This window comes from Podarcis erhardii (assembly GCF_964252035.2).
Source record: "Podarcis erhardii genome assembly, chromosome: 5".
NCBI lineage: Eukaryota > Metazoa > Chordata > Lepidosauria > Squamata > Lacertidae > Podarcis > Podarcis erhardii.
This window is the reverse complement of record NC_138509.1, coordinates 36,179,717-36,199,561: the sequence shown is the minus strand read 5'-3', so window position 1 is coordinate 36,199,561 and position 19,845 is coordinate 36,179,717. Positions and strand designations below refer to the sequence as shown.

Sequence of the window (19,845 nt, the reverse complement as noted above, 5' to 3'; positions counted from 1 at the left end):
TTCACAAAAAGCAACTATAATCCATTTCAGTATTCAGACCTGAGGGATGCAAAGAATTCAATAAGAAAATGAACCTAGTTTATTTCTGCATGAGGATTTTTTTAGTTCATTCAATATGACCTAAATACGTCCAAATTACAAAAAATGTCAACTCATGAGTGATCCAGCAGAACTAGGAAACAGCTCTCACCTTTGTCCCTAGCCCACCGGAGATCATCAGCGAGCACAACCAAGGCAGTTTCAGTCCCATGGTGAGGTTTGAATCCCGATTGGAAGGGATCCAAATGGTCTGCATCCTCCAGGCATGCTTGGAGTTGTTTGGCAACGACCCGCTCAATCACCTTGCCCAAGAATGGTAGATTTGAGACTGGGCGATAGTTGGCCATATTGGCCGGGTCTAAAGATTTTTTTTAAGAAGCTGTTTAATAACCACCTTTTTCAGCAGGTCTGGGAAGGCTCCCACACAGAGGGAAGCATTCACCACCCTGCAGAGCCCATCACTCAGCCCTTCCCAGCTTGTTTTTATCCACCAGGATGAGCAAGGATCAAGGAGACAGGTGGTCGGTTTCACTTTTCCAATCAGCCTGTCCACATCCTCGGAGGTAACAGATTGGAACTGATCCCATGTAACAAGACTAGACAGAACTCTAGCACTCTCCCGCCCTGGCCCAGCTCCCACGGTGGAGTCTACCTCCTTCTGAATCTGAGAGACTTTATCTGCAAAAAACTTTGCAAAAGCATTGCAGGAGATCTTAGGGTCCCTACCAGGCCCTGGTGGTGCAGGTGGTTCCTATAGATTGTGAACCACCTCAAAAAGTCTCCTGCTGCTGTTTTCTGCAGATGCAATAGAGGTGGCGAAGAAGGCCCTCTTTGCCGTCGCCATTGCCACTTGGTAGGCTCGATGTTGAGCTCTAGCCCGTGTCCGGTCTGATTCAGAATGAGTTTTCCGCCACCAGCGCTCTAGCCGTCTCAACGATTGTTTCATCATCCTCAGCTCTGGGGAAAACCATGGGGCTGTCTGGGCTCCATGCAATCGGAGAGGGCGCTTCGGAGCCAGACAGTCAATAGTCCTGGTTAACTCCGCATTCCAGCGGGCCATGAGGGAATCAGCTGAAAGGCCATCAACTTGGGATAAAACATCCCCTACCACTGTCTGGAAGCCAATTGGATCCATTAAGTAGCAGGGGCGGACCATCCGAATCGGTCCCACCTCCCTGCAGAGGGGAAGGGTCGTGGAGAAGTCCAGTTGCACCAGGAAGTGATCTGACCATGGCTGACTTCTTTTGTTTCGCTTTTAGTTAGTGTCAGATCACCAACATCCGTAGAGGTAAACACCAAGTCTAAGGCATGTCCGCGGCTATGAGTTGGACCAAACTTATTCAGGGACATCCCCATGGAGGCCATGCTTTCCATGAAGTCCTGAGCGGCCCCTTCTAAGGTTGTGTCGGCATGGATATTAAAATCCCCCTGGAAAACCAAACTAGGTGTCTCCAGGAGCATATCCGCAATGACCTGAAGCAGCTAGGGCATGGAATCCTTGGTGCAGCGGGGAGGTTGGTACACCAAGAGGAATCCTGTACTGCCCCTATTGCCCAACTTCCAGAACATGCACTCAGAGAACTGGGTCTTCCCAATAGGACGCCTGGTGCAGACTAATGACTTCCTAAAAATCACTGCAACCCCCCCTCCCCGCCCACCTGACCTGGGTTGGTGTGCGTAAGAGAAACCTGGTGGGCAAGCAGTGGCAAGGACAGGCCCATCTGCTTCATCCAGCCAGGTCTCTGTCACACATGCCAGGTCAAATCCTCCATCCACAATCAGGTCGTGGATGGCAGTGGTTTTATTCATCATTGACCTGGCATTGCACAGCAACACTTTCAGGTCATGTGGGTTTCCCTTGCTGATTCCAGTATCTTTCCGGTCAGGACAAGACCTGGAGGCAGGGATAGTCCTCAATTAACGACTAAACCTGCCTCCTCGGTAATGACATGATCTGGTCTTAGCATAGCTCCTCCTCCTGCCCGTGATCACTGAGATCGGGTGTCCCAATACATCCCCCCCCCCGTGGAACCTGCCCCACCCAATCTATTGGCTGAGGCCCACTCCCAGGCAGCCCTGACCCTTCCCCTTAAAAAGCAAAATACAAACTATATAGTAATTTAACAGAATAAAAAATAAAAACAAAGCAAGAAACAATTATGTTAAATTAAACTACTCCCCACCCTGACTAAATACTTATCCCACCCCAAGCAGAAATAAAATAATAAAATAATATAATATAATAAAAAAACCCCACCATTTAAGGTGCAGCAAATTAAAAGCACTTAAAACATTTAAAACCATTTTTGTCACTTGCTGTAGGGACAAGGCACCTTCCTCACCCCCTGTTAAACTGACCATCTCTGCAGTGGCTGTTGGAGGGAGAGGAGGGAGAGAAAGCAAAGGAGCCTTCCTGCCTGCCTTCCTTCCTCCCCCTGTCCCCCCCCCCAGCCTTCACTTTCACACCTCTTTGTTCCTGTGAGGAGAAGCCACAGCCGCACTCCCTCTCTCTCTCTCTCTCCCTCCCCCTCTCCCCCCCTCTCTCGCAATATGGCACAGCTCTTTTCTATGCTTCTCCTCCTCTTCTTCACCACCTCAGTGCCTCACTCACCCCCCCCCCCAACTTGGGCACACAGAGCCCACAGCAGAAGAGCACTGTGGGCTCTTCTGCTATGGGCAGCTCTGCACAAGTTTGGGGCAAGTGTTGATCGAGGAAGCGAGCCAGAAGGAAGCTCTCTGGCTAGCACCTCTGTTTAAATAGCCCCCCCCCCCCAGTCAGCGGATTGGCTGGCTGGAACTTTGACGTGGCTGGGTCCTCCAGTGCTGCTTGCTGCCATGGCGCTCACCATGTTGCCTCACCGGAAGTCCCCAGGCATAAATCTGGGGACATTAATTAAAATCTAGGGACATTCCGGGGACAGATTTTGTCCGGGGACAGATTGGTGAATCTGGGGACTGTCCCCAGGAACTGGGGACATCTGGTAACCCTATTTTAGGATAAATGTTAAATCGGTAAAGGCTAAGGCAAAGAAATGTAAAGAGAAAGATGGAGATTTTATTATATGTGGTGGACTTGTGATAAAGTAAAAGCATTTGGGGAACTGATCTACAATGAGTTTAAAAAGATGTTGAGATATACCTTCCCCAAAAAACCAGAAGCATTTTTGCTGGGTTTGATGGGAGAGGAAATTGCAAAGGTAGATAAAAGATTATTTATGTACGCCACGACAGCGGTGAACCTTATTAGCCCCAAAGCGGAAATTGCAGGAATTACTAATGATTGAGGAGTGGCAGATGAATATGATGGACTATGTGAAATTAGCCAAGCTAACCAGTAGAATCCAGAACCAAGATGACTAAAAAATTCAAAGAGACTGGAATAAATGTATTTGGTATATGAATAATTACTGTAAAAATGTGAAGACACTAGTGGGATTGAAAAACCCTGCAATGAAAATTTTAAAAACTTTTTAGACCAAAGAGACAGAGTCGATTATAAGGATACAAAGGTCAGAAGTCAAAAAAGACTCTCCTCCTGCAAAAGAGGGGAGTGGTTGTGGGTGGGAGCCGGTCTCCACCTCAAGCAGGGGGTGTTAGCCCCCTGCCTCCCACTCACCTGGCTGGCGCCCACGCCCACTGACAGGCACCCAACCAGGTGCCTTCGAGGGGGCGTGTACGGCAGCGTAAATTGCTGCGGCACCAGCCTCCCGGCTTCACTCTTCATCGTCCCGTCGCGAGTTACCCACCCTCCACTCCCTTAGAGCTCAGGGTCTCAGTTTTCTTTTGGCCTTGCTATGGACCTTAGGTTGGTCGCCCTGGTTGTCCAGGGGGCCTGGTAGGAATTTTTCCATTTGGCATTAGGCTTTTTGGTTTTTTCGCCTACCTCGTAGCAATCGTCACAACTTTCATGGTATTGGTGGGTAGGTTAGGCATTGGAATAATGTGTTTGTGGTGTGTCGAAGGGCTAGGTGTGGCCATCGCCTACGCCTTCAATTTTTGGGTATTCCGTTAAAGGAATCCGGCGGTCGTGTATTCTGTCCGATGCCTGTGTGGCGGGAGGCCATGGCACGACCCTCGGTGACATCAGGGGAGAGCTTATAGTTGGATTAGCATCAACAGGCTCCACCTACTGGTGAATAAACCCCCCTTTCAGGCTCACCCCTCTCCGAGTGGGTGGAGTCAGCTGACGTAATCCAATGCCTAAGCCAATACCTTTTCACTTGCTGTAATCAATAAAGTTGTGGCTTTTTCTTGCCCATTAACCTTATATCATGTGTCCTGGTGTTTTCATTCCACTATGCGGTGAACGGGTCCTCGAACCACAATTTAAGTGCAGTATAAAGACCTGAAAATAAAAAAAACGGTTGAAGGGATGGAGGGAAGTCACAAGCTCGGCAGAGCAAAAAGTATATTTGTTTGTTATTGGAATGTTGGAAATACTGTGTTAAAAAAGAAATTAATATTTTTTTTAAAAAAAAAGCAAGAGGAATTAATGAGAACAAGATAATATCTATGGATTATTACAAAAATGGAACTGTGTGAGAATATTGATACGTTTTAAAGCACTGGGCTTCCACTGAATCGCAATTAGGGCTATGCTTTTGAAGATCTACCATAGCTTTGGTGGGGCGCCATATCGTTAGTGGCTGAGTGTTGGATGAGAAAGATAAGTTGGAGACCTGCCCAGGGCTATGGCTTGATACCAGACCTTTTGTTAGACTTTGACAAACAAAATAGCGTGTGACGCAATGAAAAGTGGAAGCAGAGATGCTGTATTACTGGATTACAACAAGAAGAATGAAGAAACAAATGGAAGCTTAACATCTCACACAGAAATTTACAGGACATAAACTCCTCTTGCGGAAATAAAATTTATTAAATATGCAATTACGAATGAAAGTTATGAAATCAGTGGCTGTTAAATAAAGGATTGAGACCAGAACTGTTGTAATTGGACTAATCAAGATTATGGAAGCAGATAGAAAGAAGAACTTTTTACCCTGAAGTCCAGCACACGGGACGTCACCCAAAATTGTTTAATTCTGTATTTGAATAATTGACTTTTTAAATTGTATTGTAATTTGGAATTGTGATAATGTGGCTCTTATTGGATTATTGTAATTAAAAACTAATAAATATTATACACACACATAAAAAATGGACACAATTTTATTGATTACAACTATAGGTGGACTTTGGCTCAGCCATTTTGTGTAGAGTTGTGCCTCAGAAGTTGAACAGAATCCATTACGGAAGTCCGTTCGACTTCTGAAACATTTGACTTGACTTCCAAAGCACTGCTTCCGATTGGCTGCAGAATTGGAAGCCACAGAAGCCCCGTCAGGCATTCAACTTTCGAAATAACGTTCGGAAACTGGAACACTCACTTCCGGTTTTCAATCATTCAGGAGCCGAAAATTTTGACTCCCAAGGTGTTTGGGAGCTGAGGTACAACTGTACATCTATTTTAACCTCCTGTCAGAGGAATGACGGAGGGCTGAAATTTTGAACAGGGCTGTGGTAAAGGTCCCCAGCCGCTCACCCCTCCCTCACCTGCCTTTGCTCTCCGGCTGGGCCAGGTTTCTGGAGCAGGGCTGGCAGACACTTTATTTTTCAGAATCAGAACATAACAGAACTGGTAATGCTGCCACCACTCCCTTTGTCTTGGGGAACCCAGAGCCACAGACCCAGGGAGAAGGCCGTGCCCCGTTATTGCTGGTTACCCCACTCTACAAGTTGTTTCCACATACTTGCAGACAGAAATTCTCAGGTAGAGCGCAACCAAGAAGTTAGGCATCCCCTCCGGATAGGCACACAGAACAAGAAAAGTTTCTTTCTTAAAATTTATTTTAAAAACATAAGGATAACATGCTTAAAAAGCAGGCACTTCTTTTGTGGATTACAAGCTAAGAATAAATAACAACATTGTAGAATATAACTGACTAATACTCACTTCTAACACCTAGGTAATTCAAAGTCCTTCAGATGATCCGCGTTCAAAGACAAACAGGAATCTCCATCACAAAGAGGACGACTGTAGCCAGGTGGGCTGCTAACAGCCCGGCGATGTTGCAAGTTGCAGAGCGCGCTTTTCCAGCCATTCTCGAGATCTTTTATCCCCAATTTGCATGTGGAACCAGAACCCCCAGGTCCAATCACAATCCTTGGTTACATTCAAATTCTCCAATGACCAGCTTGTGGGCTAATAATTTTAACTTGTGACAGCTGGGCTCCAGAACCTAGATCAAAGGTGTTTCCTTCCTTCCGTGGAGCTTCGTGGAGCTTATGCAGATGCACATTCTCAGGCAATTAAAGGACAGATAACAACACTGGGTGAATATTCATTAAAAAAAAGAAAAATATTCATTTAAAAAAAAAGAGATAACAACACTGTGTGAATGTGCATAACTTTAACCCCAGGTGTCAAACCTTCAAATTAACCAGAGAATTCCTCTCCCGTAATAAACATTTTACACCCTTGGAGCCTGCTGGTCTGCGGGTTAAAGCAACATGACCTAGTTCCCATAATTCTTGTGGCTTGCTGATTTCCCACAAGGCCTTGTTCTCTGCTTGACCAAAGAACAGCTTCTTGAAATGTACTAACTTTACTACAAGGACCCTGCCAAGGATTATGGCCTCCCTAAGATCTACTGAGGTAGTCATCACCAGGCTGCCATTGGAAGCTCTATGGCCCATCTCCGCCCAGTTGACTTCTGGACAGCGACTTCCACCTGGACCCCTCTTATGGTTTGCCCCCAAGTTCACCTGGTTTAGGTCAGGGTGATGCACTAATTCACCTCTCTTACTCTTTGGCGATCACTCGTAGCCGAGTAAGATTGTCTTCCATGAAAACGGTTTTAACAATGAGTCAGTAAATGACTGTGGAGGCCAATTCTGGATCCACACGTCCTTCCGCAGTGGGGACATTGGTTTCTGGATGGGAGTTGATCACGGTGTGGATTTGCCAAATGTGCCTTCCTCTTAGCCCGTTTCTCCCTTGCATCCTGAGTTCAAATGTCTTCAAAGCCCATGACACCTTTGGTAAAGGCTGTTCTCCACTTGGAGCACTCACAGGCAAGTCTTTCCCAATTGTTGGTATTTATACTACATTTTTAAAAATTTGCCTTGAGACAGTCTTTAAACCTCTTTTGTTGACCACCAGCTTTCCATTTTTAAGTTTGGAATAGAGTAGTTGCTTTGGAAGACGATAATCAAGCATCTGCACAACACGACCAGTCCAACAAAGTTGATGTTGAAGAATCATTGCTTCAACGCTGGTGATCTTTGCTTCTTCCAGTACACTGGTATTAATTTTCCTGTCTTCCCAAGTGATGTGTAAATTTTTTTGAGACAGTCTTTAAACCTCTTTTGTTGCCCACCAGCATCACATTTTCTAATTCACCCATAAACTCGATGACTAGGATTCTACCCAGTGGAATATGGACACTATTTGAGAACCATAGCAAAGTCAACTGCAGTGGGCACAGGAAGCAAAGCAAGGTTAAGACAAGTTTAAAAACAGAAGCATGAGGGAGGGAGGGTTTGCTCTTTGGTCAACTGTATTGCCAGTGTCAGACGCAGCTGGCTTTTAACCCTGGTCAGTGAAGAAAAGTGATAACTTTGCCGCTCTGGTCTGCCATCCCAGCTCCTCCCACTTGGATGCCCTCGCATGTTTGTATTTGTCATGTAGAAAGTCCATTGTGGATGTTAACCAAAGAGGAATATTCAAAGTGTATTTTTTTCATCATGCCAGTATGTTTGGGCAGTATGAACACCATATGACTACAGTGAGAAGAACAATAATGTGTCTGAAACCACCCAAAGAAATGAGATTTGAACAGGGCTCCCCCCCCCCAGCAGGAACTCACAGGAAGTGAGCTCCAGCACCTCTCAGGTGGGTGTCACTGCCATTATTAAAAAACAAATGGAGATGTTCATGGGAAGCTCCAGCACCTATTTTTCTAGAAAAATAGCACTGGATTTGAACCATCTACCTGCTGATTGATGGTTTTTACTCTTAATTAGAACACTAAACTAGTGTTTACACTTTGACAAACCTTTTGTTAAACAGAGACTGCCTACTTGCCTGGAAGAACATCAAATGGAACTCAGTGAAAATTACATTGGAGGAATATCCTGGAAGTTATGCAAGACCAAACCAATCATATCAATTAGATATGACTTGTTTTTCCAAGTGGGTGTTCTTTGCTCTTGACAAATAATGTCAACATATTTAAAGTCATGTTGTCTGTCATTTCATTCCACGGAACCTAAATACATCTTCTTGGTGACTGAGGAGCAGTCTTGTATATCTGGGCTCAAAGATGGATTTGCTTCCACGCCAATCAATGATATGGCTCTTTATAATGGGGGCAGGCTTGGTCCAAGTGCTTATTAGTTCAGGAATATTGTGGAAAAGAAGAAGCGTAGACCCAGAAGCGACTATGAATATTGTAAGCCATTTTCCTTTTCCTTTCTCATCTTCTTACCTCAAGGCATCTTTGACAATTAGTGTTGCTTAATGGTGCTGTACACCACATCCTTGAAGTTAATTTTCCATGGACTGCTGGGGTTTTAGGGGACAAGAAAATATTTATTATAAGGTTTTGAAGTAGTACCCTGCCCTCCCAATGCATCATTGCTCAGGGCAGCTTGGAATTTTATTTTATTTTTAAATCTCAATAAAATTCCCAACATTTGCTTCACGGAACACCAGTGCTCTGTGAACATCAATTAGGTGCTCTGCAGTAGCAACTCTAGCATCCTGCACAGTGCATTATAATTGTTCAGCAGCAAGAACAAAAATCATTCAGGGGACCACCAAGTCCCTCAGCAATTTTCAAGTGGTCCAAGGGAAGGGGAGAGTTTGGGAACAACAGCCATAAAAATGTAGAACAGCAGCAACAGCAGCAATTGGCTGGGAAGGTATCCTGGGAAGACATTCTGCAACAAAAGGCTCCCTTCATTTCTAATTTCAGCAGAGGGAGGCAGGTAATCAGTTCTTGGATTTCTTTGGAACTAACAAATAAGTGATGGCACGAGATTGTTTTTCTACCTTATCTGGCTTATCACCCATCTGCACACTCCAGTTATCAATTCTATCATGTGGAAAATAAGTGTTTAGCAGTGTTTTTTTCCAGGGGGTACTCAAGGGTACACAGTACCGGCACCTCTGTTTGTTTGTTTGTTTGTTTGTTTAAAAGTATAGGACTTACTATAAAAACTTCATGGTGAGTACCAGCACCTATTTTTCTAGAAAAAAACAGCGGTCTGTAGACATCTTACAGTTGCTTGTTAACCTGTCCAACCACACCATCTCCACCCTGCAGAGCGAAATTATTTTTTTCAGAGGATATCCCAGTGAGGAATATGAAGTGGTGACAGACGATGGTTATATTCTGAGTATTAGCAGAATCCCTCATGGCAAAAGAAATCAGTCATACAAGGGTGAGTGTATGCTTTGAGGTATATATTGTGTGTACACATATATACAAATGTTCAATATTTTGGGGGTTTATTATTATTATTATTATTAAATGATGAATTCTTGCTTTGCTAAAATTTGATTTAGTGCAAAAGAACATAGGCAGTTTGTTTGGTAATGTGCACTATTAATATGATTGTTGAGTGTGTCCTTCTTCTATTTTTTCTATAATATTGCAAAAGATAGGCCATATAGGTAGTTGAGGTCAAGTGCTTCTTACTCCTTTCCCGAACTATTAAAGAAGTAAGGAAATAGGGTGATAAGGAGATGAGGAAGCTGGAATAAATAGTTCATAGTCCATGTTGACAGCAGCCATTTTCTGTGCTAACGTAGCAGTGCTCTCCATACCTTCTTGACCCAAGTCATAGGGAACTGCATGCAATCTTTTTTGTGGGGGGAAATCTCTTGAGTTGCAAAAGAGTGTTTTTGCAGCTATTTAAGATATATGTTCTTCTGCCATTTATAGGGGTCACAGCCTGAATAAAAAAAAGGAGAAAAAAACCAGGGCTGTGAAGAGATGGTGACACTGCCAATTCCATTGCCCAATGGCTTTGTGTGTTGTGTGCAGCTTTTTCTTGAGTGAAAAGTGAAATGCAAGGGGGGGGGGAGAAGGGGGGGAACCAAGTCATGTGGAAATGCCAAAAGATGTAGGGCATCTTCTTCCACATGTGGTAGGCATGTAAGCAAGCCAAATATACTGGGAAATAATTTATGGGGAACTGAAAAAAATATTAGACACCCCCCCACCAAACCAGAGGCCTTCCTCTTAGGAGTAACAAACTCTGATATCCCCAAGAAGCTACTTAATCTCTTCTTGTATGCGACAACAGCAGATTGAGTAATCTATGCACAAAGGTGAAAAGACCAAGAAATCCCAACTAAAGAGGAGTAACAAAATAAACCTTAAACATGCCTTAGACCTGGTGTTTACCTCTATGGATGTGGGTGATCTGACACTAAGTAAAAGTGAAACAAAAGAAGTGCCATGGTCAGATCACTTCTTGGTGCAACTGGACATCTCTGCGACCCATCCCCTCTGCAGGGAGGTGGGACCGATTCGGATGGTCCGCGCCCCCCACTTAATGGATCCAAATGGTTTCCAGAGAGTGGTAGGAGATATTTTATCCTATGTTGATGGCCTTTCAGCTGATTCCCTGGTGGCCCGCTGGAATGCAGAGTGAAGTAGGGCTATCAACTGCCTGGCTCCAAAGTGCCCTCTCCAACTGCATGGAGCCTGGACAGCCCCATGGTTTTTCCCAGAGCTGAGGGCAATGAAACAATCATTGAGATGGCTAGAGCACCAGTGGCTGAGAATTAATTCTGAATCGGACCGGACATGGGTTAGAGCTCAACATTGAGCCTACCAAGTGGAAATAGTGACGTTGAAGAGGACCTTCTTTACTGCCTCTATTGCATCTGCAGAAAACAGCAGGCAGGAGACTCTTTCAGGTGGTTTGTAATTTAATGGAACCACCTGTGCCATTGGGGCCTGATAAGGCCCCCAAGATCTCCTGCAATGATTTTGCAAAAAAAATAATTTGCAGTTAAAGTTGCTCAGACTCGGAATGAGGTAGACTCCACCACGGGAGCAGGGCTGGGGTGGGAAAGTGCTAGAGTCCTGTCTAGTCAAGTTGCATGGGATCAGTTCCAATCTGTTACCTCCAAGGATGTGGACAGGCTGTTTGGACGAGTGAAACCAACTATCTGTCTCCTTGATCTTTGCCCATCCTGGCTAATAAAAGTGAGCCAGGAAGGGCTGGGCGATGGGCACTGCAGAATGGTGAATACTTCCCAGCCCCGCTGAAAGAGGCAGTCATTAAACTGCTTCTTGAAAAAACACCTTTGGACCCGCCCGATATGGCCAACTATCGCCCAGTCTCAAATCTTCTATTCTTGGGAAAGGTGATTGAGTGGATGGTTGCAGAACAACTCCAGGCATGCCTGGAGGATGCGGACCATTTTGATCCCTTCCAATCGGGATTCAGGCCAGCTCTACCTCTCTTTTAAATCAGAACCAGTGAAGGCGGTGAAGGTCCTGTGTGAGTGCCTGGAGGTGGTTGGAGGATGGATGGCAGCTAACAGATTGAGGTAGAATTCTGACAAGATAGAAGTACTGTCTTGGGGGGACAGGGTGTGGGGGACTCCCTGGTCCTCAATGGGGCTACTGTGCCTCTGAAGGACCAGGTGTGCAGCCTGGGAGTCATTTTGGACTCACAGCTGTCCATGGAGGCACAGGTCAATTCTGTGTTCAGGGCAGCCGTCTACCAGCTCCATCTGGTAAGCCGGCTGTGACCCTACCTGCCCACAGACTGTTTCACCAGAGTGGTGCATGCTCTAGTTACCTCCCACTTGGACTACTGCAGCACGCTCTATGTGGGGCTACATTTGAAGGTGACCCAGAAACTGCAACTAATCCAGAATGTGGCAGCTAGACTGGTAACTGGGAGTGGCCGCCGAGACCATATGGCAGTTTTCTCACTGTGAGAAGTGAGGTTACAGGGAACCAGGAAGAGGGCCATCTCAGTATTGACGCCCGCCCTGTGGAATGCCCTCCCATCAGATGTCAAGGAAATAAACAACAATCCGACTTTTATTTTATTTTTTTAATAACTTTTTTATTCAAAATTAAAACATATTATCCAAAAACATATCATCCTTATTCCCCCCCATTTTTCCTCCCTTCCCTCCCTACCCCCACAGAACCCACCCACCCACACCCCCTGACGTCCCTCAGTTCCAGTCTTTGATTTGTCTAAAAATGCTATTTTCTTCATGTTACACAGTTGTATAGGTCCTCAAACTATTTAGCTGATTATTATCAATAAAAAGTTTGTGAATGTTTATTCAAATTCAGCCAAGGAGTCCAGTTCGCTTTGTTGCATTTTCAAATACTTTGTAAAGGGTTCCCATTCATTCCCATTTAAAGTCCCATTCATTCCCATTCCCATTTAAAGTCACAGTTATCCTTGTCCCATAGCTTGTATGTCAGTTTTGCCAGTTCTGCATAGTCCATCAATTTTTCTTGCCATGATTCTTTAGTTGGGGTTTCTTCAGTCTTCCATCCTTGTGCTATTAAAACTCCCGTGGCCGTTGTCGCATACATGAAGATGTTTTTCAGCTTTTTTGGCAGATCTTTCCCTACAATCCCTAACAAAAATGCTTCAGGTTTTTAACAAATGTTAAATGGAACATTTTCTTCAATTCGTTGTATATCATTTCCCAAATTTTTAAAATTACCTTACAATCCCACCACATATGATAAAATGTCCCCTCCTTTTCCTAACAATCCAACTTTTAGAAGACATCTGAAAGCAGCCCTGTTTAGGGAAAATTTTAATGTTTGAAGTTTTATTCTGTTTTCAATGTTCTATTGAAAGCCACCCAGAGTGGCTGGGGAAACCCAGCCAGAAGAGTGGGGTAGAAATAATAAATTATTATTATTAACCAATAGATTATGTGGAGCTGGCAAGTATGAAAGCAAAAATTTGGGATCAAGAGGGGACACTGCTAAGGAAGGAGTGGAAACCCTTTGTAGAGTACTTGAAGAGGTATAACAGTCAGATAGATTTACAAGAAGGACCTGAACTGTGAGCAGCAGAAAATAACAATTAGGGTATTATGTAGAGTGAATGAGGGTGTTTAAAGGCAATTAACATATGTATGTATTAAAATTTGAGAAAATTCTTAAGTAATAATAATAAAAGAAATGCAAAGGACAGTCTAAGGGTGTTGCTTTTCTGAAAGATATTAGGGCTACCTAATACCTGAGAAGCAAAGGTGGTGTGATGAAGGAAGGGCAGGAGGACTTAGCCACCTACTTCCAGTGCCAAGCTCCCAATATAAGATTATATTTGAGTAAAATGGCTTAAAATGTAAGAATAAGATGACTTATTGAATAAGATGACTAAAAATATATCAGCTCAAGAATTTGTAATGTCACTGGCTCATTTATGCACATGTGGTGGCAATGCCCCCAAGTTTTTTTGTTTTGGAAAAAAGCTTTTTCATGAAGCAGGCCTTATGACAAAACAACATATCCCTTTGGATTCTGAAACAACACTTCTATCATAATACTCAGAAATATTTTAACAGCTGTCAGAGCTGCCTGAGGTCCCAGCTCACAAAGGACCAATGCCAGTTCGTTGTTATATACAAAAGTCTTTATTGAAGTTCAGTTTCGATTTCAAAGCCGCGGCGCGCTGCTCTACGTCTCAAACTCTAGACCGCTGAAGCTCCGTCTGAATCTCCTCCCCCCAGACACCAGTTTAAGACTCTAGCCTTGCTCCACCTCTTCCTTTGCTCTTTCCTCCTCTGGGTCCGCCTGTCCGCTGGGGTCTTGCCCTTTCTAGACTCTTCTGACGCTGAGTCCCCTGAGTCTTCCCCCTGCCTCCGGCGGGCTTTAGGACCTAGTTCCCAATCCGGGTTTTCTGAACTTGGGCTTTAGGACCTGGTTCCCAATCCGGGTTTTCTGAACATTCGAACTTGGCGCCCGCGCCCAGCCGGCAACCTTCCTCCTGACCGTTACACTGCTCCTGTCACTGCTTCCCCCTTCGGGGAGGCTAGCTGGACCTGACTCCCCCTCCGTTCCCTCACTCTCCAATAGAGGCGTGGTCAGCCCTGACTCATCTTCTCTCCCTGCTGGAGGAGACGCTGGCCCTGATACATGGGACTCTTCCCCCCCACTACGCTCTGGTGGGGGATCTGGTCCTGATCCCCCGCTGCTGCTTTGGGAGTCCCCGCTGGCCCCTTGCTTCTGGTGCGTCCCCCCTGGGACCCCCCTTGCCCTGGCCATCGGCGCCCCCCTCTGGGAATCTTCTGATTCGCTGGAGAAGCTCATGGAATCTCTCGGGCCACTGTCATACTCCCCTACGCTGCCCTCAGATTCTTCCCCTTCGCTCTCCATTTCCTCTCTCCCCTGTGCCTCTGCTCCTGAGCCCCTGACAACAGCTTTCCCCAAAATGTATCATTAGTCATTTAATGACTGCACTGCAGTATTGCAAGGGGTAGGAGGTTTCTAAAGACAGACTTGTTTGAGATCTGGATCTCACCTCTCTGTGATTTAACATTCATGGACAACCTGACAGCCCATGTTTGAAAAGAGCAAAACAGACAAGAAAAAAAATCACTACTTTTCAATCAATCTGTTTCAATAAATCAACGTAGTTTTATTACATACACAACATTGATGGAACATGGTTATAGGCATCAGAGAACACAGGGCTGTTTGTGGAATGACACATTTGTTTAAAAATTAATAAATAAATAAATTGAAGGCTGAAGTATTGGGAGATTTTGGAACAGGAAGGTGACAAACTGAAATTGCAGAGTTTTGAGAAATTAAGAGATAGAGTGCGAGATTGGCTTCATTATTATCAAATAAGGGAGGCTTATAATTTGGACAGAAAAATTGGCTTCCAGGTGGAAAAATCAAAAGTGGAAACAGAACTGTTAGAACCCAAAACTAAGATATTATCAAGAATGTATAACTTGCTGTTGAAATGGAATACTCAGGACGAAACGGTTAAATCTGCTATGATTAAATTGGCACAAGATGTGGGACATAACATAATGCTAGCTGACTGGGAACAGTTGTTGACCACAGGTATGAAATTTACGGCATGTAATGCCTTAAGAGAGAATATTATGAAAATGATATATAGGTGGTACATTACACCAGTCAAGCTTGCAAAAATATATCATTTGCCCGATAATAAGTGCTGGAAATGTAAACACAATGAAGGTACATTCTTTCACCTTTGGTGGACGTGCCCAAGGATTAAGGCTTTCTGGGAGATGATATATAATGAAATGAAAAAGGTATTTAAGTATACCTTTCTGAAGAAACCAGAGGCTTTTCTCCTGGGCATGGTCGGCCAATTGGTGTTAAAAAAGGATAGAATTTCTTTATGTACGCCACAACAGCAGCAAGAATACTCATCGCAAAGTATTGGAAGACACAAGATCTACCCACCCTGGAAGAATGGCAGATGAAAGTAATAGACTATATGGAATTGGCGGAAATGACTGGCAGAATCCGGGACCAGGGAGCAGAGTCGGTGCAAGAAGACTGGAAGAAATTTAAAGATTATTTGCAGAAGTATTGTAAAATTAATGAAAGTTAAAATGATGTTGGATTTAAACGAAGCGGTTTTAGCAACAAGGTTAAAATGAATTAGCAAAAATAGATTGATAACAGATGAAAATATAAAGTTACAATTTGTTAAGATATTGGATTAAGGTCAAAACAAAGAGGGAAAGGATTTGCTGAACTAAATAATGTGAATTGGAATACAGAAAGGGGAGGTGTGAGGGAGTCAGGGAAATAAGTAAATGAAGATATGAAAAGATGGATTTGTTTTTTTAAAAAAATTCTTCTGTCTTTTGTATTTTGAATTTTTTCCTTGCATTTTTGTATTTTTTATTTTGTTTCCCTTTTCCCCCTTTATTCTTATTTTGTATGTCATTTACTATGTAACCCCTTTTCGTTCTGTAAAATTTTAATAAATATATTTTTTAAAAAATGAAGTTAAATATAATTAAAAAGATATATGGTGCTTCTGTGGCAGGTGAGTGGAATGGTTCAATATTGCCTGTTACAAATAACTGGGGAGACGGGACCTTTTTTGAGGGGGGCAGGAGACTTGCTTTACATATTGCATTCAGGAGTGTTTTATATGCATGAGCATATAAAATTGCTGCCCATGCATGCTTTGTGCCCCAAGTTTATAGTAGGTGATATGCAGTAGCTTCCAGTGAAGTGGTGTTTGTGGAGTACCAATGCTCTCCTGATTTCCCCACACATTGGTTCACTGGAGCTTATTGAGAGGAAGAGGGGAGAGGCAAGGTTGGGGGAGCTTGACCTGGTGTTGCACGTAGAGGTGAGGAAATTGGATTGGCTCCGCCAACATGCACTTCTCCCTTTCCCTTCTTGCTCTCCGTAAGCACCAGCAACCCGGGAAACCATGAGAGTAACATTGCCCCACCTGCACCACTTCACTGGCTGCTACTTGAAATATGGAATGACAACAACTGCCATTCAAGGTTCTGATGGATCACTGTCTTGTTGGAAAGAAACACTGAAGTTACCTCTTATAACTATACTTAAAATACTTCCATTGCAGATCCGAAGCCCGCAGTGTTTCTGCAACATGGCTTGTTTGGCAGTAGCGATAACTGGGTGTCAAATCTGGACAACAACAGCCTGGGCTTCATACTGGCTGATGCTGGCTATGATGTTTGGCTAGGAAACAGTAGAGGGAACACCTGGTCCATGAAACACATTAACTATACTGTGGAGCAAGAAGAATTCTGGCGATTCAGGTAGAGTGATCTTTCTAAACTTCATTATGTGTTTCTGGTTCCTAGTTTTCCTTTGGGGGTTTTTAATCTGCCATGCTCTTCCTCTTCTGTTTCAACACTGAACAGCACCCTGACAATCTAAAGGTATAGAAATATATTTCCAAGTAAATATAATTGGTAGTTGTTTCTTTAAACAAACAAACAAACAAACAAACAAACAAACAAACAAACAGCACATATTGTTCATGTGGGGAATTAGATGCTCTGATGAAGACTGGAAGATGATAAGATCCCCCAAAGATGTTCTCTATGGGGAGCTGACTTCAGGCAGCAGGCCCACTGGCCGACCAACTGTGTATTACAAAGACGTTTCCAAACATGATGTGAAGGCTAGCAACAGCAGTGCCTGGAGACAGATAGTTAGGTGGTATATTCACAGTAAAGAACAGAGGAGAAATTACCACTGGGATGAGAAATGGCATGGTACACCTGCATCCGCAGAACCAGATGCCTTGATCTGCCCCAGCTGTGACAAAACATGTCTCTCCTGTACATGTAAGATATTTTTAATCAAACTTTCTGGATAACTGAACTACCAAACACATTTTGGCATTTTATGCTTCTTCAGTGGACTATTTTGCTATGCAGTATTCTGCATGCATGAGTTCAGTCTCTCAGTTTTGTTAAAAATTGTAACTAATATCCAAATAAACCAATCACTTTAACTAAAAATCTCACCAAACTAGATCCAAATATTACCTTTACTTGTGTCGTGGTCAAAATTCAATATCTTCAGTTGGTACAGGTTTGCAAAAAATGCAATCATCTGTTAAAGCAAGGATCAAACCAGGCTTGAAATCCTGTACAAGCACAGCAGGCACTGTAACTCTTTGAGAAATAAATAAAAAATAAAAAAATTGTCTAGCAGCACCTTAGAGACTAACTAAGTTTGTTCTTGCTATAAGATTTGACATTTTGACTTCATCCTCGAAGGCACACTCTTCCTGACCCAGATGGATGTCGGCAACAAGACAAAGCACACAGCTGGGATAACTCCAACTGAAAGGATGAAATATGGCATTGCTAAACTCCTTAGATATAGATCAGATATAGAACAGATCAGGTTGGCTTCGGGTGTAACTAGATTTGATGTGGGAGGACCAAGTGCTAGTGCCAAATTTTTGTTGTGGGTGCTCAGCACCCACACAACAGGGCCTCCAAGGTGACTTCCAGGGCTCCTAGGTGCCACTGTGGCGGGTGTGATGTATTGTACTTCATGACATCAAGGGCAATATGACATCCTGACCTCACATTAGGTTGCACATGCTGCTGGGCACCCATAATCTGCGGCACAAGTCGGCGCCCCTGGGACCTAGTGTGGGTCCTGCTGATTCTGAGTAAAGTTACTTGGCCAGAATTTGAAGCTCCTCAGATATGCAGGGAGGCGAGGCAGAGCCTCCTGAAACTTCGGTTTTTTAAAAAGCTTTATGTTTCTCCTTTTGCTTCCAGTATTAGTCACACTAGTGCCAACAACAGAAGCATTCCTCTCCCCCTTCTAATCTGCCTGTGTTTTATTTTTATACCACCCAACAGGTTTATGGGCACTCTACTGGCAATTCCTATTTTGTGCAAATGTGTTCTAAAGTCATGACTTATTTGGCTCTCCAGGTGCTGATATTTGACATTTAGGGACAGCTTGTCTGTTAAAACTGTCACATTGCAGGAACCCTATGGCCACTGTGAACTATTTGGTGGACTTTTAAAGTTTTCAGTGAACAGCTCATAGTGTTGCATTGACTGCTAGTGAACAGTGCCAGTGGAAATATCTAAAGAAGATGAGTCATGGCTTAATTTAAATCAGATTGTTTCACAAATGTTCAGAGAATTGGTAGTCCATGGAGGAGGTGATCTCCGGTTTGCCAGATATTGTATTGCATTGGCTGGAGAAGTCTGTATGCAAGTCTGTAAAACACAGTCTGTTATTCCTTTTCTTTGCAGTTTTGATGAAATGGCTAAATATGACCTTCCAGCTTCAATAAATTTTATCCTGAGAAAAACTGGACAAGAGAAAATATTTTATGTTGGTCATTCCCAGGGCACCACAATGGGTAGGTTAGGAAGCTTCTGAAACACATGTTGCCAATTCTAATAGCAACATGGTTATTTGTACAGTTGGTGTTGTATATTAATTTCAAGAGAGATTTTGGTCATAGTACAGTGGTTACACATAGAGCCACTGGACATGGAGAACCATCTTGAATAACAATCCCTGTGTAGGTTTCCTGCATTTTTCCCTTAGTAACATTTCCCATAAAAGAAATGTTTCAAAGCTGCTATGGACTTAGAGAAAGAAGTGTATGGAATATAATACAGTGGTACCTCGGGTTAAGAACTTAATTCATTCTGGAGGTCTGTACTTAACCTGAAACTGTACTTAACCTCATAGGCGCCGACTCCATGGGGCCCGAGGGGGCCCGAGCCCCCTCAAAAATTCGTTTGGGGGGGGGCTCAGCCCCCCCAATAATTTAAGAAAATTATTACCGTAAATTTCGCTCAATAACACGCAGATTTTTTCTCCTTAAAAGTAAGGGGAAATGTCTGTGTGTGTTATTGAGTGAATGTGTGGTCCCTGGAGCTGACTCCGGAGCGCAGGGGCAAAAATAGGCAAAAATCAGGCAAAAATAAGATCGGGCGGTCGGGCGGAGGGAAGGCGGAAGCTGCTGCTTTCCTGCATTCTGCCTCAGGGTCTTACTGCCCACCCGCTTCTGTTGCTGCGTTTGCTCAAACTCAACAAAGAGCAGGGAATTCCCTGCCCTCCTGGCAAGCAGAGGGTTAAGGAAAGGATCGAGTCCTTCCTTCTAATTCTTTCCTAGTCACACTGTGTGCAGGCTCCAGCCCACCACCTCCTCCTCTCCATGCTCTAGGGACTCGTAGGTGGGAGAGAGAGAGAGAGGGCTGGCTTGGGGGGACGGGGACTTTTGCCTTCCTTTCCTCCCCCCCACCCCGTTAAACTCCTTCCCTGC

At 43.9% G+C, this 19,845-nt stretch overlaps 1 protein-coding gene across 4 annotated transcripts in view; it reads left to right on the top strand.

Annotated features, from left to right (window-relative positions):
• LOC309341930 (putative lysosomal acid lipase/cholesteryl ester hydrolase) overlaps positions 1 to 19,845 on the top strand; it is a 99,802-nt gene that overhangs the window by 35,939 nt on the left and 44,018 nt on the right. Inside the window, exons 1-4 of one of the 4 annotated variants that reach the window (XM_081861922.1) lie at positions 8,252 to 8,492; positions 9,369 to 9,486; positions 16,645 to 16,843; positions 18,821 to 18,930. In XM_081861922.1, coding sequence (XP_081718048.1) covers positions 8,364 to 8,492; positions 9,369 to 9,486; positions 16,645 to 16,843; positions 18,821 to 18,930 — 556 coding nt within the window. In that variant the 5' untranslated portion in view covers positions 8,252 to 8,363. Of the gene's footprint in view, positions 1 to 8,251; positions 8,493 to 9,368; positions 9,487 to 16,644; positions 16,844 to 18,820; positions 18,931 to 19,845 lie in introns of those variants that run through there. The other 3 variants (XM_081861924.1, XM_081861920.1, XM_081861921.1) reach the window with 3 other exon arrangements.